At 36.3% G+C, this 23,911-nt stretch overlaps 1 protein-coding gene across 2 annotated transcripts in view; it reads right to left on the reverse strand.

Moving 5' to 3' along the window:
* Positions 1-23,911, reverse strand: part of CTNNA2 (catenin alpha 2) — a 452,478-nt gene that overhangs the window by 74,157 nt on the left and 354,410 nt on the right. For both annotated transcript variants that reach the window (XM_085223727.1, XM_085223728.1), the window contains exon 9: positions 16,479-16,631. In XM_085223727.1, the coding sequence (XP_085079853.1) occupies positions 16,479-16,631 (153 nt within the window). The remainder of the gene's footprint in view (positions 1-16,478; positions 16,632-23,911) is intronic.

A 23,911-nucleotide genomic window follows, 5' to 3' on the forward strand; every position in this document is an offset into this window, starting at 1 on the left:
TATTCTAGGAAGAAGCCTTTATTTTAAACAAGGATACCCTCACTAGAGTCTCTAGGCACAGAGCAGATTACTTCAGATGACTAAACATTGTCTCACTGTCACTTTAGGTCTATATATGTTCCCTACAATTCTTTCCTGTCATAAAATGCAAGTACCTTGTGTAACAAGGGATGCAAATGGTTCCTTCAAGAAGGTTTTCTTAAGAAAAATAAATAAATAAATAAATAATCCTATGTCAATATTCTTAATTAAGAGAAAGCCACTAAATAATACCTGTTCTTACATTTGCTCTCTGATCCTCTTTTATTTAGAAATATAGATACACTTATTAGGAAAAAAAAAGACTTGGGCTAGCACTTGAAGTATCAGTGGAAGGATCATATATTACCTCAATAATCATCAGACAAAGAAAGTAGAAAAAAAGATAAAGCAGAGATAGAAATTATATCACCTGATAAGTCATAAGGAATTATAATGGTTCTGATAAGTTACATACACAGATGATCATCTGTAATAAGCATCATACTTGCACAATCAATTTTAAAGTCCAAAGAAAAGAGATCAGAGATAAAGCATCCAAGAGATCAAAGCTGATATTGAAAAGATTGAAGAGAAGTCAGTAGCGATAATTTAAGAAAATAAATTCTATTGTTAGAAAAAAAACTTGCAAAACTTCACTTAGAATATGCTCAAAAAGAACACTGAAAACTACACCAAATATAGAGTTTCTAGGCAGGATGGGGAAATAGGACATCAGAGAGAGCTACAATAATGTGTTACAAATATATCTGAGATGACTACAAGGGAGGCTCTTAACATTCTGGAGTGAATTTAATTGTATACATGTAATTTTCAAAATGAAATTTAGAAGATTTATGATCATTATGCCAGTTAAATCCTGGCAGTGACTTCAAAATAGGTACTGGGAAGCAAGAATCTCATTCCAAAAGAGAGTTTGAAAGTCTCTGGAATTTGCAGATTAGAAATCAACTTGAAACAAGAAGTTACTTCACAGAATATTTGAGTAATTAGATTTGGCTAATTGCTATTCTTGACAATGTTTCTTGCATGTCCCTAACACTGAATATATTTGCATGATTCTCAATTACATCTATAGAGGCCTTTTTCCCCCATTGCTCCTTTCCTTTACAGCAAGTCTCCTGCACCTTTATGGCAAGTAGTAAGATATTCTGCTTTCTTCTTAAGTGCAGAATTCATCCTGAATCCATATGCAAAGTTATATTCTACACGAGGAACTTAAGAAGAAAATTTTACCCTAAATGTCTTCTAACACAATGAAAGGCTCTTTTAAGCAGATATCAAAATGAAGACATAATAATGATAATTATCACATAAGTATGACAAAATTGCATAATGAGGTACAAATACAAAGCTGAATTTATCAAAAGATCTCCTTGTAGGTGATTACCTATATTATATATATATATATATAAAAACTTTGTAATAAAGTTTCTTATTAGGATGAAAGCAGAGTTTCAGATGCTCTTTTTTTATTTCCTATTTAATGGAACCTGTTAGCACCAGTATTATTTTGGTTTTCTTAGTGAAAGGAGTAAGTTTTCTAAGTATTTTATCCCTATGGTTCTCATTAAAGTCAGTGGAAGTTTCTTTCACTTTCATGAAACTGCTGTGAAAACTGAACTCTTCATCTACTGCAATTACAGGGTTGCAATTGGCACTTGTTAAGTATTCAGCTTGTTCTACAGAGTAAGAATTTCCTGGAAGTTTATCTTATGGTAATATAATCATTTTAGCTATTTAAATGCTTAAAGTAGAGGTCAGCCAAGTTGATCTGTGTCCCATCTGTCGTGTTAAAATCACATGCCAAGATAGTTTCCAGTGCAAATAAGATGAAAACAGGAACATCTTTGACCAGACACCGTGGACTAAAATAACGTCAGAGACCTCAGTCAAACAGGTTGAGATTCAACTGACCACAGGCAGTGGCAACAGATTATTCTTTTTCTGCAGCTTAAAGGAAAATATTAGAGAAACATATATCCAGCCTGTATGAGGTGGGAAACGTTGATGTTTATGGACATGAGTCTTTGATTTTCTTACTTTCAAAGAGACTTTATATTATGACGTTAAAATAAGGAAAGAATCTGATGTAAATGAAGCGTTCTGGGTTTTCATAAGAAGGTAATTACAGGAACATAATGCCCTCACTATAAGAAATTGAATACAAAATTAGAGAAACAAAAACAATCTCTACAGGAGAAAACTTTTAATTCAGACATTAGTAATTACAGGGTTAAGACCACTGTACATAATTCAGCATCAGCAGTTAAAAGGGCATCTATTGCCTCTTAACAGGTTAGGCTCTCTATAAAGTTGCATGAGAAGGTCTCTTCAGCAGGAATGCATGCCACCTATTTTAGCTAAAGGCTGCTAATTTGAGAATGTAAAGAAGTCCTTGTTTTTTGTCAGTAAGAAATAGAGAGGGTATAGACAGTAGCCATCTTAAAGGATAACTGACAAGTCTAAGGTCAAAGTCAGGGACAGTGAGTCTCATATTGTATATCATTAAGATCCTAGCTATTCAAAATTAATCCTGGAAGTTTACTATATTTACTTTTACTGGTTTATATATAGCAAAGCGTAGGCTGTATTTAATGGCTTCTAAACACTTGAAGATTCTTGCCTACTTCTATCTAGTTTACTATTTTAAGTGATATGTAAATAACAAGTCAACCAAAATCCAAGAGATAGTATGGTTTAAATCTAGAAACTAGAACAAGGAGCGTGAAAGGAGTGATGAACTGCTGAAAGGAATCACGATAATTAGACTTTTTCTACATTTGTCACTGGTCTACTCTATGGGCAAATCACTTTGCCTTATAGGATATTAACTGCAAATATAATGATAATGATTAAGTTTCAAAAGTTTTCCCAGTGAGTTCAACAAAAAAACCTTAAAATTTCTAGAAAGACAGACTTTTGATACATGCACAACGCAAAGATGTTTGAGGCAGAAAGTATAACCCAAATCCTTAGATAACCTGAGCTGCAGTATTTCTACTGAGTGCAGTCAAGGTGGAAGCCATGGATTGAAACCTGATTGACAGAAGCTGTTACAGCTCCTGTGAAGATGAAGAAACTCTTCTCATCTTACACTAAGCATCTGCTTTTATATGCTTTCTTATGGCTCTCAAAAAGCCAAACATTTTTTGGAATATTAAATATTATCATAAAATGAAAAGGAAGAAAAGTTTGAAGGTGTGGGAAACAATACTTCCTTAGAAGACAAAATTATGTATTGCTGAAATGGCAGGTAAAGGCAAAGAATGGGATGTCAACAGTAATATTGGAAACATTTTTGTCTTCTGACATTAATAAAAGAAAATTATGGATCATTCTAATAACTGCCACCAAAATTGAATATATTTAGCTGACACCTATTTCATGTGCAAATAAGTAAATTAAAAAACGGAGTGATTTCTCAACAGAAATTGATGAGTTTTATTAAAAATAAGAATGAAGAATAAAGTAAAATATAATTGTTGGCCATGACGTGGATGAGATAACAGAGGTTCTGCAGAAAAACTAAGGTAAAAGTGTACTTGTACATTCCACTCCAGAGCTCCTACTGTTTTCTGGCTTTTTGCCATCTCATTCTCTACACATCTTTTCAGATGGAAAAGCTGGTATCAGGGACTTTCACAAAAGAAAATATATGGTGTGACTCTGAACTTGCTCTCTAATCAAAAAGGGATGAAGAGAAAAAAAATAAAAGGTTTTTACTTGGGGTAAAAAGAATATTATAGCACATTTGAAAGACTAGATGAGCAGACAGTAAATAAAAAGACTGACTGAAAATAATCAAATGAAATGAATAATTTATGTCTGTAGTACTTTTATATATTAAAGGTTTTAAAAATGACTTGTCTCAAATTAGTATGATTAATATTTTATGTTTATATAGAACCTTTTGTATAAGGTTGTCAGCGATCTATTCATGCTATTTAGACTTATTATTATTCAATGAAGGATTACAGTAAAACTGAAATATATGATATTCTATGATTTTATGATATAGGTGTGAATCCTGACATGTGGAATTTGATTGTCCTTTGATTTTCCTTACTTAGACTGATTAAGTGAAATATTAAAGCTTTCTACTTCTGTTACAGTGTTTGACTTACAGTATACATCAAGATAATAGAGTGATTTGTTCCCATCCTATCTATAGGAGACTGTGTAGAAAGTCTGCTGGCCACAATCCTCTGGCTGTGACCATTCTATCAATTCTTTATCCATCAAATAGCCTGTCCTTCAAATCCATGACTTCCCAATTTAGAGATAAGGCTGTGGTGTGGGATCATATCAAAGGACTTGCACAAGTCTAGGCAGACAGTATCAGTTGCCTTTCCATTCATTTTCATCACAGAAGGCCAACAGATTGGTGAGGTACAGTCTACTCTTGGCAAAGCTGTGCTGATTCTCACATATCACTTCCTTGCATGTGTATTAACACGTCTTCCAGGAGAATTCCTTTCTCTCTTTCTTAAAATTGGGAGTGATATTTCCCTTTTTCAACTCATCACAGACATCACTTGACAGCCGTGACTTTTCAGGTATGACGGAGAATGCCTTGGCAACCACATCAACCAGTTCCTTCAAGACTTGGGGATGCATGTCTTTTCGCCCCATAGATTTGTGCACATTCGGTCTCGTGAGGCAGTCCCAAACTTACTCCTCTCAAAGTGAGAGGTGTTTTGCTCCCCCAACCCCACAGTTTGTGTATGACTAGATGTTGACTTTTGTAGGTATGGAAGTCAGCAGCACACCTGAAATGTTGGCAGTAGCTGCACTTCAGTTTTTATAACACAAGCTAACAAAATTACCAAACATTCTTTTGTAAAAGGGATGTCCTTTGATATTGTCTGACAGGGATAATGCAAAGCCTCAGATCTTTTCCTTTTTTTATTAACGCTAGTCACTTACGCTAGCATTCCCATAGGAATAATTATCCTACAAAGGAAGTTATACTGCACATCAAATGAAATATTGTCATTGCTTCTTTTGCATTTTCCCCACATCCGTCAAAAAACTTCCATATGTTCGTTTCCTTATTTTCTTCTTAATGTATGGTGCTGAGTACCGTCACCTTTCTTCTGACATTGTCATTTTTTTTTCTTTTTTCTTCAACAAAAACATATTCAAAAGACTTTTCAATAGCATAACAAATGCTAGTTTAGGATCTTGATAGGATCTTATTGTGGCTCTTAAATGCTTCCTTGAGCACAGTAAAATTTACAAATCCCTTTAAATGGTACAGTTATTTCTCAGAATGGTAACAGTTGATCTGCTATACATTCTGCATGTCAATGGGTAAGAATAGTACTTGTTTTATTTTGACTATAAGAGGAAAAAAACCGAAGGCATTTAATTGATACTTCAAAGGGTACAATTGCAGAATCACAGGCTTTGAAGACACACGTAACATTTTCAGTGTTATGCGAAAAATACCACGTCAACTATTTGCCTGTGATAAAAGGTTCTCTTATAAAGCAGTGACTTGACTTTCTCACCTAGCTACAATAGCAAAGATATTCAGGTGACATCACTACCCTGTAAATCACTTAGATTTTAGAAGCAGGGCCTTTGTCCTACAAATCTTTTGACTACAAGAAGTATAAGCATAAATCTTGACTTTAGCTCCCTTCTCTATCATGTGTCTTCAAACATAAGGTATTGTAAGGAGATTAAGACTTTCAGAAACTCTTCTCTTGAACTTTTGAAGTCTTGAAACCACTTCAGTATCACCCGAATACATTTTTACCTGGAGTTTTATAACTTGTCTATTGTGCCAATAAACTTACTGTGGAGATGACACTTCCACTCTAAACTCCTTTTCTCAGCTACTTACAAGTTTCTCAAGACATTGTCTTCAAGGTGACATTCCTTATGCTTTCTCTAGGGCCAAAGGAAAAAGTTTCTGGAGCTTTGAAGAAAATCCACTTAACAATTTTATTTGATGCTCTGAACTTCAAAATAAAGCAACAAGACCAAACACTTTTCATGCTATGCCATGAAGTCAATCCTTTTTACTATCATAGAATGGCTTGTATTAGAAGGGATCTAAAACAATTTTCGACTGAATCGCAATCCACACTTTTGTTACACTGTTATTCTAGCAGAAAAGTAAGGTGTGTGGTTTTTTTGTTTAGAAATCTATCTTCAGATTAGCTTGTAAAAAGCATTTCAAACACTGAGGAGCCTTATTATTCAGATTACAGCATCATACTCCTAACACCTAGATATTTTCTGAATGAGTGTAGTATTTCCCTAATGACGTACGTCAGATTTGCAGCTATATATGTTTTCATTGAGCTCAAGTTTATATCTAGAAAGATAACGAACAATAGTTTACTAGATTCATATCTATCTGCAATGTTGGATTTTCATATTTATAATACATGGATTGTCAATAAGTAGTAGTAATAATAATAACTAAACTCTTAAAAAAAACCTAATCCCATACATACTTAAGTTTCAGCACCAGTATTGCAAGCAACACTGATTTCTGTTAAAATTTTCTTCATATGCTTCTATAGAAAAGAACTTCCAGCAAAGGACGTGCAGTTGTCCAAACAACAACTATCCTCAGGGAAACAAAAGCATGGTTCATCTGTCTCTGCTGGTTGCCTGAAAATCTATTTTCACAGAAACATATTTTAAAGTAGCACAGGCCATTGAAGACTTAGATTGTATGTGGGAAAACACAGTAACAACAGTTATTGAACTTATCCAGAATGGCAAAAGCTGCATTTCCTTACTCAAAACAACAGAAAATCCCAGAAAAAGACACAAAAGCATTGACGTGACATGACCTTTTCATTCAACTAAAAATGAAAAACACATGCTTACAAGTATTACTTCCATCTACTAAATGGTAAGAAAAAGTCAGAAAGTTTGGGAAGTTGTTGGATGTACGTATAAAGTAAGTATCTACACGAAGAATAGAATTAATATAACAAGCATCTTCAGTTGCACAGATGAAATGTGGAAAAAAATATAAGTGCTAAAAATTATGAAATATCAATATTTAAATTACAAGTGGAGTAATAAACTTTACCACTAAGGGAAGATCACTGTGATGTTACTGTACCTTTAATCAGTTATTCCAAGAATCAGTGAAAAGTTTCCAATAAAAACTTGGCATGAAGATTTAATTCATAGTTTTAGTCTTCCTAAATACTAATACAACAAGGTATTAATGAAGTGAGGGTAAATTGATCTGGGTGCTACTGTGAGCACTCAAATATAGCTTATTGCAAGTTTCCCAGTGCATCCTCCTTCTCATAGTAAGGATTCCAACGAGTCGCATTTTGGCAATGCGAAATATTTTGACACTTGTGCAGTATCAACTAAATGGATACAGTACTGGCACGGATGCATACAGTACCATAATCCCTATGCTTGTTAGAACCTAGCTAACAGAATACAGGGACATAGCAGGATAGGGTAAGCTGTGCCCTACACATTGCGTAAGCTCAAGCAACACTGACAGCCTATACAATGTCCAATGAACATATGACATTGAGGTTTGGAGATAATATTTTCACATTTACATGTTTAGATCTAGATTAATAAGCATATTATTTAAGAGTCCACATCTGAAATTTTGACTCACGTAGAGAGATTGCATTTTGATTTGTTTATAAATCAAAGCTGCTACAGCTTTTGTTAGAAGTCATGAGATTTTTTTTCTTATTACAATTTCTTTTTCTGTTTCAGCTAGAAGCCCCATCATTAATCAGGTCGTTTTGTCTTCAGGCCTTTGACATGGCTTTTCCATCCAAAAATCATCTCCTATGATTTTTAAGCATTACAAAATGCGTTTTATTTATGACTCATTTTCTTACAAATATTCTTTTCAGTCTCCTCAGAAGCACTTACTGCTTGCACTGAATTTTCTCACTTCCTAAGAAGTGCTAAACCCTCTGTTTCTGTCCAGCAAGCTGAAAAAAGCTCAGGTGATCAACTCGCTTTTGCTACAATAATGTAAACTGTTGGTGTGCTTTCTATTTTGTCATGAGTTTGGAATATGAACATATTTAAATATGTATTTAAACTTTCTCTTTGCTTCTCACTGATTTCTATCCTAAGTTTCATGGTCTAAGAGAGGTGTTCATCAATTTTTTTCCCAGCAATATGCTGGATTCCCCATCTCTGGAGATATTCAAAGTATACTGGATGGGGTTCTGGGCATGCAATGGAGTTGTAGGTGTTCCTGTTCACTGCAGAGGAATTAAACCAGATGGCCTTTAAAGGTCTCTTTCAACTCAGATGACTCCGTGATGCTATGGTTAAACTCTTCTGTCTTACAATGAAAACTGAGAGCGTAGTTCATATCATCCACTGGTTAAAATATAGCCATGTTAATACATCATAACAAGAAGAGAAAGATGCTAAAGAATTCATTAGCATAATTCTAAAATACCCAGAGCAGCAAAAATTAATCCAAACATAAAACTGAGAAAATATAAGAATAAAATTACTTTTTTTTTTTCCTTTTTTTTTTTTTTTTTTTTAAGAAGCACTAGGAAAAGTAGCAGTTATGGTTAGGGCTTACCAATACAGATATAATTAATACACTTTTCAAAAATCAAACGTGAGTCTATGAATAAAGAATGAGCATGGCTGGGTGGAGCCGTCTAAAAAATATCATCTCTGAATAAATAACATGTTGTATATCTCATTTGCCATGCCTTAAAATCTTAACCTCTAGATCTCCACAATCAGAGACTGGAAATGGGGAAGGTGTCTGAATTAGACATCACAGAACCATAGAATGAGGTTGAAAAGGACCTCAAAGATCATCGAGTTTCAAACCCCCTGCCTTGAGCAGGGTCACCAACCACCAGACCAGGAGCCCAGAGCCACATCCAGCCTGGCTTTGAATGCCTCCAGGGATGGGGCATCCACAACCTCCTTGGGCAACCTGTTCCAGTGTGTCACCACCCTCTGAGTGGAACACTTCCTCCTAATATCCAACCTAAACCTCCTCTGTCTCAGTTTAAAACAATTTCCCCTTGTCCTATCACCATCCACCCTCATAAACAGCCGTTCCCCCTCCTGTTTATATACTCCTTTCAAGTATGGAAGGCCACAATGAGGTCTCCCCAGAGTCATCTATTCTCTAAGCTAAACAAGCCAGTTCCCTCCACTTTTCCTCACAGGAGAGGTGCTCCAGTCCTTTGATCATCTTAGTGGCCCTCCTCTGGACCACTCCAAGAGCTTCATGTCCTTCCTTTGAGCAGGACTAGGAAAGTCACCCTGCCCCTGTACTCAGCATTGGTGAGGCCTCACCTTACGTACTGTGTCCAGTTTGGGGCACCTCAGTAGAGAAAGGACATGGAGGTGCTGGAACAGGTCCAAAGAAGGGCAACAAGGCTTGTGAAGGGCTTGGAGAATATGGCCTATGAGGAGAGACTGAAGGAACTGGGGCTGTTTAGTATGGGGAAAAGGAGATTAGGGCGTGACTTATTGCTATCTTCCAATATCTGAAAGGAGATTATCTGGAAGGAGATCACAGTGAGAGCAGGGTTGGTCTCTTCTCACTAGTGACAAGACGAGGATAAATGGCCTTAAATTGCACAAGGAGAAGTTTAGGTTGGACATCAGGAAAAACTTCTTTACAAAAAGGGTGATTAAGCACTGGAATAAACTCCCTAGGGAGATAGTTGAGTCACCAGCCCTGAATGTGTTAAAAAACCATTTGGATTTGGTGCTCAGGGACACGATATAGCAGAGGGTTAGGGTAGTATGGTTAGATTGTGGTGATATTTAAGGTCTTTTCCAGCCTGGGCAATTTTATGACTCCTTTGCTGGGGGCCCCAGGCCTGGATGCAGTACTTCCAACACATTGGGAGCAATGGCATAAAATAAATGGGAGTCATTCTCAATAGTAAATAACACAAATCTTGAAGGCAATACAGTAAGAAAACAGTAAGAAAAGGCAGTATCTTGAAACAATCAGGGCAAAAATGTTTTGCACTGAAAGAAACAAGAATGATAAGGAAAAAAAAAACCCAAAACCAAATTGCTATATGCAGTGCTGATTTTATAGTTATTCTTCTTAGCTAGCAGAGGAATAACAGATGCGACAGCAGAGTTGCAGGTGACCTACAGTGGAGGAAGAGGCCTGACTATCAATCTTCTTCCAGATTCCTCGAGAACATATCCAGTGCCCTTAGTACATTGGAAGTGAGTAAAAAGATGAGAGTCTCAACAGAAGTCACATAAGAAATTAGCTGCCCTTCTACTAGGTATATCTTAATATTTGTTGAAGGATACATACTTCTTAGAAACTGTTCTACTTGCTCTAACGCATCCTTCTTCCAGCTGGAAACAATGGTCAATGACAGAGAAAACCTAGTGTCAAAAGCAATACCCAGCTGCAACACAAATAAATAGAAGGCAAATGATGTTGCTAACCATTAGAAGGACAGGCAGATAGCACCTTCTGTTATCAACCTCTCTAAGATTATTGTCGCTTGCTGAACTTTCCACTTCCAATCACAGTCCATTTTCTGTGTTAAGAGAACTTTTTCTGTGTTGTCAGAAAACTAATGGGTTGTTCAGTCACGAATGCTAGTAATAAATCTCAGCTGCTAAGTGAGGAGGCTTTCATATTTCCTGCCCAGTGAAAAGATATATCAAAAAATAAAACCCCAAACAAAACATAAAACAAATTGAAGGTAGGTACACCACATACCTGCACAGTGCTGATTTCTTGTTGCTAAACAGAGGGGGCTGAGCAGCCTTACAGTTAAGAATTAAACACCACATCACGATAAAGATACCAAGGATGCATGCTAACAATCTGAAAGCAGTGATTCTGGTAACTAGTTTTATTTCTCTTAGTGATGAGGGAATAATTAAGGAACTTCTCCCTAATTCCTTCACTTACCTAGTGGAAATAAAAAAAAACCCACATCTACTGCAATTGTTTTAAGTTCAAAGTTCAGGCTCCCAAGGAACCCTTTCACTAATAAGATTATATACCACATCACTTCAAAGCAGTTTTTTTTTCTACGGAAGATTTGGAGGATGACTCCCACTCTAGATGCTGTGAATGCACTAAGGTCATACATTCAAACAACTGGTTAGGAGCTGTCATTAATTCCATAATACATGGGATCGATTAATTAAAGAGATACCAAGAGGTCTTTTTGTATTATTATACAATTTTAAATCACATAGACTGCTATTTGATTGGAGTGTGCAAGATAGACATAAACAGGTAATAGAACTTGAAAGATTTTTACTTTGGGATGATACTGTGCCACACCAGTCACACAGCAGAGCAGCAAGATCAGACTTGAGTAGTAAACCTTTACTTAAGCAGGTGTTATTCCCTGGAAAATATTTTTCAAACATTATACTGTAATTAAAAAGGGAGTAATTGGACTTCATCTCTTTTACAGACACAATAAATAAATGTGGTTTATAAACATATAAACTTTATTTAAAATGTATAGATATAAATGAGGTTAAATAGACAATTTTGGCTGATAACTGGAAAATACTGGGCAATTACTGGGAATAAATTTTTCTGCAAGGAGAAAACATTTAAGAGTATGTTTCACAAGAAGAGTATGCAAACAAAAGCAATATTAAAGAACTGCAAGAAAAGCAAAGTGGCCAAAGTACATTTTAATTTATAGAAAGTTCCCCATAAAAGTGCATATTTCCAATAAGTGAAAACAATGAAAATGTTCAGTCATTTGGTAACAAATAGGGATCTATTGGAAATCAGATAACAGAACCAATAATAGCTTTCTATCTGCAGTCCCAAAGCCAGAGATGCATTCTATTTGAAATGAAGATGCCACACAAATCTACCGCTTCCTTTCTTTTGTTTAATCTTCTACTCTTTTTGGAGTTAGAAAGGAGGAATAAAAGCAACAACAAAAAATCATTGCTCACAGGCTGCTTACTTTATGTAGCATATGCTTATTTTGTATATCACAGAAAGAATTGTGAACAAAAGTTACCCTTAGATTCCTTCGCTATGAATATATGAATAAGTGCTATGCTATGAAATAAATTCAGCAATTTAAAAATAAAGAAAATGGAAAAAATTAATAGAAAATGATTGCGATAACAGTCAGTATCACAGCTTGTAGTCTGCTTGTTTTTTTATTAGGAAGTTCTACAAACTTCACTATATTGACAAAGTAGCTCTCCAGTAAAGTTATTCCTCTTTTAGCCAGACTGGATTTTATCAGAAAGTTTATGAGGGCAGGTGGTGAGGGATTGTTTTCATCATTTGCTGTAGACAATCATTCCATTCCCAAATTGTACCCATGTTTGTGTTAATAGTGCAGCCTGCAGACCACAGCAAGATTCCATAAATACTTCCTCCTACAGAGGACTTCATAAGCTCCAGAGCCAGATCCATACTGCCTGAAGGTAGAAATGACTTTTGCATGAAAGCAATCTTGAAAGTTTAGACATTGATTGTTTAACTCCTTTAATACCCTGTCTTCTTCAGGAACAGGTGCACAAGAGCCTTGGAAGAGCAATTATTTCCATGCATCACTTTTTTTGTAAGATGACTTCTGCTGTGTTGATCTAAGAACTAGAAGAGAAAATTGGTACAAATCCCAGTGCACTACAAATGTAGCTTATATAGTGGCTAACAAGTTAAAATAAAGAGGCTCTGGCTTTTTAACTTGGTTTTTATTTAAGTTTAGTAGTAACATAGCAGAAAGTTTTGTCTTGAAAGGCTTCTGGTTCATTTTGTCTTAAATACATATAGCCATCCAAGGTGAAGAGATGAACTACCTCGATCTGGCTGCAGCAGGCATCCAGAAGAAATAACTGTAAAGAAGCTCAAGCCTTTCATATGCTCAGTTCAGATAATTGGGCTTGTGGTTTTAATAATCTTCAATACACTCATGATGCTTACTAGGAATTAAGAACATCTGTTGCCCACAGAGGGGAGAAAGACCTGAGATGGAAATTCAAACTAACATGAGCATACAAAACACTAGGTTACAGAAGCAGCCACAGCTTCAAAAGCAAATCTCTCAACTTGAAGGGCTTAAATTAATCTTATCTATGACCTTCTTTATATTCCTTGATTAGAACCAAGGTTTGTCATCTTCTAAATGTTATTTATCTAGCTAAATTAATGTCAAGTACAATAACAGGATAAAACCCCATCAGTGTCTAAGAGCAAATCCAGAGAGGTATACATTTTTCATGATGGAAGTTGGATACAGAAGCTATGAAAGAATATTGACACTTTTATTCATTACCAGAAGCAAATAGCTAGCTGTATACTCTGATACTGCAATGATGTGAACTTAAACAAAAAGAATGGAAAACTTCAAGTAGTATAGTATTTATGAAATCTCTCATGTAGGAATACACTTTGTTCCTTGAACTAAAGTTTCAGAAATAATGAGTCAATTTTTTTTTCTTCTTAGGCTTGTTACTCTAGCTTGAGTCTGCCCTAAATTCCAATTCAGTTCATGATCTTAAAACAAGGTGTTGTAGATGTTGTGTGCTCCTTATGAAGATCACTAGTAGCATCTGAAAGGAAGATATCGTGCCACACCACAAACTTCATTGGTATTACAGGTACTATAGACTCACACCAAATAATAACTTCACCTGCAAGTCCAGAATCTGAATACTGCCCGAAAGAAACCCTGGCTTTGCACTCCTTATGGATTAAATGCCCTGAGAACCATTCTGAAAGGTGTTTCCAGAGGGGAAAAAAAAAAAGCAAACTATTGGGTTAGATATTAGATGTTACTACTGCTGTAAATCAAGACTAAATACGGTCTTGAACACCATAGTAAAATTTCATTTTACACTTCCCACCCATACCTCCTCTCCTTCCTAAATCAAGTAAGTAGAGGTCTCTGAGCAGGTCCAAATGCTCATTTCCTATGCTGTCCATGCTAGCAGTTATTCTTCCTTCTTGTCTTGAGTGTGCAAGCCTGTTACCGTATTTATGATAAGAAAACATATGACCAGCCTGAACTTAGGAGCTACAAATACACTTCTTGAAAAATGAAGGGTAGCCCGCATTGTACATTATGAAAGAGTTCCAACACTACCTTTTGTTCTTCTTGACATTTTAAAAGAAAAGAAAAACAACAAACAAGAACAGTGATTAAAAAAAAAAAAACAACACACCACATCAAAAAACTCTCAACTGCCTGAAGTCATTCCAGGATCCTTTTCAAAATGACAGCTGCATGAGCAAGAGGAAGTTAATAAAGATTCCTGTGAGCCAAACAGGCAAAGGCACTATAAACCAAACAGGAACAGAAATGCTGTCGTTAGGTTTCACCAGCTACCAGCTATTATCCAACCTTGTGATGCTATTGATTTGCTTGCACTATATCAAACTTTAATCACCATAAACCATTGCCTAACACAGCTCTTCCACTAGCAAGTGTTCTTAGTATATAACTTGAATTGTTTTGGACAGCCCTGGAAATTTTTAAGCTCATATGAGATGAAACTGATAAATACATGTATGCTCCATAAAAACCTTCATAAAGAAGGATTTGTATAAAATTGGTAGGGCAACTTACTTTCAAAGTATTGTTTTTAGCAGTTTCAAACTTGGTACTGAAACATTTCAAGAATAAGAATTCCTTTTTATGGTATTAGAATTGTTGGAAGTAAACTTCAAGGAAGAATAATGCAACTGACTTTAACTCCTCACTAACTGGTGAAGTCCTAGCTGACCTTGCATAAAAATACCTAAGTAATAAAAAACACTTAATTGGTAGAGATCTACTAGTGGTTTTTTCTACCCCCCATCCATCTTGCAAAGATGGGAAGCCTGATTTGACTCACTGCTTCAGCTATAAGGTCCTATAATATGAATTCACACCGTTATTAGTTAGAAGCCAAACATATTCTCTTGAAAGAAAGCAAAAAGCTTGCTTTCATAACTCTTAGAGTCTACTGCTGTTGAATTTCATCTCCCAGAAAAACTAATTGAATTTTAATAATTTAATGGGTAAAGTTATAACAATAAACAGTTCAGCAAGCTAAGAGTTAAACCTAGAAAGTTCTACCAAACAGAATAATAAAAGTTCATTAATAACACTATTTGATGGAACAAATTCTCAGCTGCAAAACACTCTTCAAAATAACAACCACCATTAGCCGTGCATTTTCACCAGTGATGAACAAGAGCCTGAATGCTGCAGTCATAAAAATGTGCACTAGTGGAGATACTCACTGTTTCATAGCTGCTCAACACCATTATCACTAGGAAAATATTGCCCATGCAATTCATCTTTCATCAGCCTGAACAGCTAGAAGTCAGAAGGTACCAAATACAGACAGTATGGTAGAGCAGCATGTTAGGACAGCCCAGCCAAGACTGGTAGTGTGCTCCATGGTCTTCAGACTCGTAAGGAGTATGCTCCAGACAAACATCTTACTACCACCGAAGAGACCCCACACATTTGTCAGAACTTTCTACTTTAGTCAAGAGCAACAAAGAAACCTTTACTCCTCTCAAGAGCTGGGCTGCTAGCGATTTAGGACAGAGTTCATTGTAAGAATCAAAGTCTTTCAGAAGCATAGCTCAATACTTGTCAAGTTAGTAGCTCCCTAACAACTTTTTTTTTTTCTCCCTGCTTAAGAACACATAGTATAGCTAGAGAGAAAGGATATTAAGCTGCTACATGTTCTTCAAAATTACGCTAGTACAGAGAAGTTCATAATGCCACATAATACCAAACAAATCATTGAACTGCATTTGTCTTCAAGAAATACAAGCATTTTTCATAGTTCTTACACTCTCAAAGGGCAAATGGCAACAAACATTACCATTTTCCTAAAAGTCTATTCAGTGAGCATCCAGCTTTCAATATGATGTTTTATTGTCCCTGTGGGAGAACTGAGCTATTTCAGTATCACCCATGAAGCCTTGAATTTATTGCTTGTGAATTCGTAGGTCTCTTCAGAAACACATAATACTAAATACATATATGGAACACATACCTTTCAAAAATAAACATGGCATTAGATTATACCTTCTCTGTATGTCCTTTCTCCTGTTTTTCTTTGGTACAACTAGCTCTGGCTAGCTGAAAGCAGCATTGGTCAGTAGCAGATATTTTGAAGCACTTGTTTGGCTTTGTACTTTGAAATGGGAACTTTACATAATATCAGTAAAGCTGAACTGAAATTTACTTCTCATCGCTCTCAACTTTTGACAAAATACCAGAAACATATTTTAAATGTGCTGAATTGCTCTAACAAGCTACTAAATTATAGCACGTGGTTTTCTCTGCCATCTAGCAAGATATTTGCTGTGCCATCACAAAGTTGACCCAAAAGGGTCAGCTGAAGCCTGTACGACATAACTGCTTCCTCTAGACTCCAGCTGATGGACTGCTATCCTTGCTTCTCTTAGAGGGACAACTTGGAAGCCTAGTGGCATCAATGAGATTGCTTACCTCAACGAGCTTGTTGGCATGCTCACGGAAGACCTGCGCGTACTCCTTCACTTCTTTCTCATTACCGCTTTTGGCGGCCTCGATGAGAACCAGCAACGGCACGTTGGTCTCCAGGAATGAATCCGATATATGGTCCATTACTGCCTTCCGGAGCTGCAATGAAAAATAAAAAAGCAGAGCAGTAAATAAAAGGAGAATTATCAATATACAGTCCCACCGCATTCATTATATTCAAGCAATGATGTGTAACATCTCACAGCATTGTACAGGAGTTTAGACTTCTTTCCTTCCTTACTCCAAGCTATACATTGCAGCAAGAATACAGATATCCAACTGCTAAAGGCCTGAGATTCATGCTGATTCACGCCTCTAACCCCAGTGGACCAAGTGGCTCTGTATATGATTTCTCACATAATACACTGAAAATTGATGAGAATTGAAAGCTGCACATTATTTACAAAAAAAAAGTTCAGTTCAGTTAAAAACCAAATATGGAGTAAGAAGCTTAACTTCAAGTAACCATTAAAATATTAGTATGAATGTTAGAATGTATCTAAATCTCCTCTAATTCCTGCACTGAATATTATTTTGAGTTTATCTTTTAGCATGTGCTTTGTGCTTCACACTCTTCCAAATACCTCCAGTAGGTATGAAGAGAAAACCTAAGGACTTTCCAGGCAGGATTAGTAAACATGCTACAATTTATTCCAAAGAAAAAAAATTCTGTACAAGTTTTCACAGATTAAACACCTGTTATTTCATAAACACCTGTTTGAGACAATATTATTCTAAGAATTATGTCACTGATGACTTCTCTACTTTGCTAATAACTACTAATTCACGTTAAATTTTGCTAAAATTTGAAAGACTGACAGAAAGATGAAATCTTAAGTAATTCTACCTGGAAATTTCATTGCTCTATAGAAGTATGGGTCAGAAACATTTTTAGCATATTTTATTCTGCTATTGGGTTGTTAAGAGTGAAAAAGAAAACTAACAACATGAATTCAGAGACAGCAAGCTGGGAGCCATTCACCCTGAAGCTCTGGTTAGCCACAAGTCTCCTTCGATCATTCAGTTAGATGAATGTTCAGCCAAGGTAAATTTTTCTATTTTAAAGTCCAGACTAGAAAGCTCTCACTAGACAAGGTATTACCTAAACACCACATCATGTTGGAAACTGCTATATTATTAGGCATAATAAATACATGATTTGAGATAGAGTTTGACAGCAGCACGTGACAGCTCTATTTCAATAAAGAGAAACCTAACCTGGAATATTTCTATTCAATCCCATAGTGGTACACTAAAAGCAAGCAACAAAGCAACTTCTTAGCATATATGTACTTGCATGTGGTTCTTTTTACATAAATTACAGTTAAAGAAACCAGTGCATTAGGAACTAATTAGGAATTAGCAATCCTTAATTCCCACAAAAAGTTAATTCGTCTCAGATTACATCTAGAAAATATTTTTCCACCTACAAAATGATTTAAGTCACTCCGAATGGCTAAGACAGTAATATACATGAAGAAGGAGGGAAAAAAAAAAAAAAGAATGAAAAGGATAAATTGCTATGAGAGGCTTACCACAGGCTAGGAAACTGGATTGTGCTGGCCACTACCTATGACATTGTCATCACCTATTCTCTTCTCCTCCCCTCTATCTTCTCTTCAAGAACTTAATCTATAGCCAATGTATGTGAAGAGATACTGCCAGAAAGGATACGTCTCAAGTTTACATAATTGCCCACTGCAGATATCCATCTTCCACACATACTGAGAAAACCTGCACCTAAAATACATGCCTCACTTTTAGACATTTAGTTAGAATTCTGAAGTCTAGCATGTTGAAATAAGACAGACTGTAGTATTTCCAAAGAAAAACAATGTTTAAAAAAATCCCAGGTGGTCTCCATCTAATTTCCAGGGAAGATCCTTACAGGAAAACTCTTAGCTCTCGTTCAATACAAGTCTCAATAAAACACACTGTTCAGTTCACTGTCTGAAAAATTACTGTAAGTCTTAAATGAACACTAGAACTTTTTTTTTCCTGTTTATTCCTTAGGGAATGATATTTCAGAAGCTTAAGAATAATGAACAAACAATTCATTTTTTTAATTCAAGATTAATATGGTATTATAGATCTGATCATTCAGTGGCATCAATAACAGGATCAAATGTACCTTCAGCAAGTTTGCAGATGACTCCAAGCTATATAGTGTGGTTGACACGTCTTAGGAACAAGATGTTGTGTAGGGAGACCTTAACAGGTTCCAGCAATCGGTCCAGGAGAACCTCATGACGTTCAACAAAGCCAAGTGCAAGGTGCTACACCTGGATCATGACAACCCCTGCTATCAGTATGAGCTGGGGGATGTAAGGGTGAAACACAGCCCTGCCAAAAAAGAGTTGGGGGTACTGGTGGATGGGAAGCTATACCAGAAGGGCCGGAAGTGTACACTTGCAGATCAGAAAGCCAGCCATATCCTGGGCTGCATCAAAAGATGTATGACCAGCAAGGTAAGAAAAGTGATCCTGCCCCTCTGCTCCATGCTAATGAGATCTCACCTGGAGTACTGCATCTAAATATGGAGTCCTCAGTAAGGGAGAGATATGGGCCTGTTACAGCACATCCAAAGGAGGGCCACAAAAATGCTCAAAGGGATGGAACAACTCCCCTATAAGGACAGACTGAGAGAACTGGGGCTGTTCAGCCTGAGGAAGAGAAAGCTCTGAAGAGACAACCTGATTTGGAGGGAGGGGGGCTGTAAGAGATTTAGATTGCATATAAGGAAGAAGTTTCTTCACATCAGGATGGTGAAGTACTGGAAGAGACTGCCCAGAGATGTGATAGATGCCTCATCATTGGAGACATGCAAAATCAGGAGGGCATGGCTCTAAGCACCCTTATGCAGCTGTAGATGTCCCTGTTGATTGCAGAAGAATTGGACTAGATGGTCTTTAAAGATCCTTCCAACTCAAATAATTCTATGATTCTATAATTTTAAGAATGCACCTCATGGAACCCTACAAAAAGTCTCAGGATGTTTATTTACATCAGTATTAAAATCACATGTTAGAAGACAGTAAAAGAAAAACACAATAAGAGCATCAGGTAAACAACAATTTGGGCTCTCCACTGCAAATATGCAGCAACATAGTATTTGAATCAAAATTCATGAATAAAATGGATATCCTATGGTAACTCTATGTGGCTTTCTGCAGATATTTCGAGCAGTTTAAAAAATTCCTGAATTCTGACCATCACAGGGTTTGCTAAATAAATGAATGTTATTTTCATATTCCCTGTTATTCATAAAATAGTACATTCCTAACCTCTCTCGTAAACAGGCATGACCATCTTAGAAAGAAATTATATTCTGAGTTTTAGGATACCCTCACATCAAAGTTGGAAGGTATATTTAATGGTTTTTATATACACAGGAGAACACAAATTTTACTATCCATCACTACAGGCTATAAAGAATGACTTGACAAAATCATTTATTAGATGTGACAGGAGTATGAACACAAGACATTCATCCAATTGCTCAAATGGATACATGACAAGGTAATATTAATAGCACAAGACAAGACATTTAAAAGTATTAGCTCAGCATTACCAGTCTATTTGATTCAATTAAGGTAATTCATCAAGGTAAATAACTACTCGAAAACTAATCTTATATGTTCCTCAGTACACTGCAACCAAGTCCAGCTAAAGTGATGGCTTATGCATTGAGAAATTTTATGGTTTCATACAACTGACATCAGCTCAGAAGGGAATGAGAAAATTCTGTGACCTGAATTTAAATGGTCATAAAACATGCAGTGAAAAAGGTCAAGTTTTACTCTAAAAACAGCATGAGATCTCGTGCACACCGGTAAATTAAACAATGTCTTTGCTATTCCTTCGTTTTCCCCATATTCTGATGTAAATATTGTGACACATAGTATTACTCATACGGCAATGATTAACTTTTATTCCCTAACTGAATTTTTAAGTTAGAGGTGGCTTCAAAATGAAGACAGTTTCTACTACATTAAACTCCACTTGTTGGAGGAAAGACTTAAAGGTCTACTTAATTCATTTTGTCTTGGAGAAAACTTAATTAACATACAGTTAAAAGAATAGTAAATTGGCTATATGAGCACAAAAACATAAAAAGGGAAGCATCAAGACCTGCAAATACTTTTAAAAGTATGAATAGTGAAGACAGCTTTTATGTCTTTCCAGTTCAGTCAATTTAGTCAGTTTACAGTGCACAGAGTCAGTTGCTGTTTTTGATAGCATTGTGTTCTACTGTTCTAAGCACTATTTAGGGCTGTTCCATCATCGTCAACTCTCAGCTATAACTGAGCTCAAAGAGGTTAACCTGCCCACTGAAATGATGTTTTCCATGGCTACATAACAATTTTAGAACCAAAATATCTCAGTATTATTTACAGTCTGGTAGAGAATTAAATGTCTAATCTGACACAGAAAGGGAACATCGTAACAGGAGATTAATGACTAACATATTCTTTAACTTTATAAAGATTAGCAGTATAAAAGTATCTGCAAGTCAAGTTAATCAAAGAGCATCTTATTCACCATTGCAGCCTGGAATGTCTTTGACACAGTCCCCCTCATAATGTCTTTCTCCCCAGATCAGAAATACATGGACTGGACAGGCAGAATGTTCAACAGACAAGGAACCAGTTGCAAGACCATACCCAGAGCATGGTGGTCAATGGCTCAGTGTCTGGATGGAGATTGGTCAGTACTGAGACCAGTGCTTTTAAATATCTTTATCAGTGACATTGACAGTAGGGTTGAGCACCCTCAGCAAGTTTGTGGAACAACACTAAACTGTGTGGCACAGTCAACTGCCTGAGGGATGGGATGCCAATCCAGGGAGGCGTAGACAGGCTCAAACTCTGGGTCCAGGAGAACCTCATGAGGCTCAATAAATCCACATCAAAGATTTTGCACCTGGGTTGCGGCAATCCCCACTATCAATACAAGCTGGAGGATGAAACTCAGCCCTGCCAAAAAGGACTTGGGAATAATGGTGGATGGCAGCTGGACATGAACCAGAAATGTGCCCTCACAGCCCAGAAAGGCAACCATATCCTGGGCTGCATCAAAAGAGGCATAACTTCTCAGGCATAACCTCCCTCAGGGTGAGGGAGGTGATCCTTCTCCTCTGCTACGTGCTGGTGACACCTAACCTGGAGTACTGCAGCCAGATGTGAAATCCTCAGTATAGGACAGATGTGGACCTATTGGAGAACTAGTGAAGGGCCAGAAAAATGATCCAAGGGATTGAATACCTCTCCTGCAAGGAGAGGCTAAGAGAGCTGGAGCTTTTCACCTGAGGAAGAGAAGGCTCTGAAGAGAACCAAGAGTGGCCTTTCAGTATCTAACGGGAGGTTACAAAAGAGATGATGACAGTCTTCAGCAAAGTTTGCTGTTGCTATAATGCTATAAAGTCTCAGTCAATTCTACATATAAGCCATGAAGACTGAACCAAAGAACAGCAACTGGAAGGGTAGTGGATATCCATCCCATTAAATCTACCTTCATAGACTAAGCAGCTAAAGGATTAACATTGAAAGCATGTATCTCACAAAAACATCTAAGTTACAGATTTCTGGAATATAATACATAAAAGTTTTAAGATTTCAGTCTATGAGAAAAAAAAATCATGAAATACAAAGATCGATTCCACTACTTTATGTATTTTTCTATTTTCTCTTTCAAAAGAGTCTTTTTCAGTCATGTGAGGACTGGGGATCAATTTACTGATGGAAAGCAACTTGCAATAACAAACTTTGACCAGAAATTTGAGAGGGACCAAGACAAAAAAAAAAAATTCTTCCTAGTCACTGGCCACTACAAAGGAATTCTCAATATATTACATAGCCAGAACCATAGTACTGGCTATACCTTAAACTACTTAAATAGTTAATCCACATTGATTTTTTTTTTTTTTTGCTTTATTCATTTTACATGCACATGCTATAGAACTCTTCAAAAGAGTATCAATTTTAGCGGCTTAAAAATTGTAAGATCTAATAAGAAATAATGATTTCTGGACAAGAAAGAACCTTGTACTCGCTAACAGTATTAGAATAGTCATACAAAAGTATAGAAGTTCTTCTAAGAATGAGGGATGCGTTTCCCTCCTCACCCATTTTATGAGCATTATGAGCGCTAGGTCTTGTTTCATGTCTGGATAAAACAATAAAACCCTTCTTCTGACTGGAGGGTTCATGTAGTATCAAATATTTACAACTTATAAAAATAAGGAATGAGACAAGGCATTAACATATTAGGAGGTTGTACAGAGGATACCATCAAAAAAAAAAAAAAAGAAAAGCAAGAAGAAATACAGGCAGAAATGAAAGAGACAACAGAAAGCACCAGTGAAATCAAAACAGCCCAGAGGGGTTAAACAGATACATGGTCACAAATTTTAAGGACCTTGACTACAAAAATTCTTCATGAAGTTAATGCTTACTAAAACAAACATACATCGTGACTTCACTCAGGGCTAATGGAGCAAGCATTATATTTGTAACACTTGCATTCCCATCTACCCCAGCTATTAAGCATCTCTAAGATCTAGAGATTTAGCCACAGCAAAAGCTTACGACAGCTGCCTGTGGTAGACCAATCCACTGAAATTACAGACAATGGCAGAAGAAATTAAAAATTGATTATGTTCTGAAAAAGTAAGATCATCCTTCCCAAGAGTCACGAACTCATATTACCCTATGGACAGTGATGAGAGACATTTGATACTGTGAATTACCAGCCATGTCTTTACAAAAAGAGCCTACTGCAGTGGGATTACAATCTGTTTTTTTGTTTGTTTTATAACGCCCTTGTCGTAATTTCTGTAGAGCAGAAACTGAAAACAAAACTTGCTGTATATTAGCAAGCAACACAAAAGACAAACTACTTAAGAAATGAATAAAATTAATGGCAATTAAGAGACAACTGCAATATTGAAATCCCATTTAGAAATTAGATTCTACATACTCCTTGCCATTGCTCATAAATCCATTAGGAGGAGAGTGTTAAGGACATCTTTGGGAAGAGTCTGTGCTTTTCTTCAATTTAAATTGCTCCGTTCCTCCCTTTACTACATTATTGATAATGAACATCAGAATTTGAAGCTCTTTATGAACTCCAGCTTCTACAAGTTTCATAAGCTAATGCAACTACAGGTCATTCTCTTGGCTGGTACTACAAAGCAGTCTAAACTTCATATAAATCATCATCAGTAGGACAGTTTTGTTCTTCGCTTATTTTGATATGAACATTAGACATGTCTGATGACATTTATATTGTTTTTAAAATTCATTTTAATGAGATGATACATTTGAAACAAAAGCAAGCAGTGATTACAAAGTTCCCATAGTGAATAGAAAGATTTGTTG

This window comes from Meleagris gallopavo, chromosome 4 (assembly GCF_905368555.1).
Source record: "Meleagris gallopavo chromosome 4, MGAL_WU_HG_1.1, whole genome shotgun sequence".
NCBI lineage: Eukaryota > Metazoa > Chordata > Aves > Galliformes > Phasianidae > Meleagris > Meleagris gallopavo.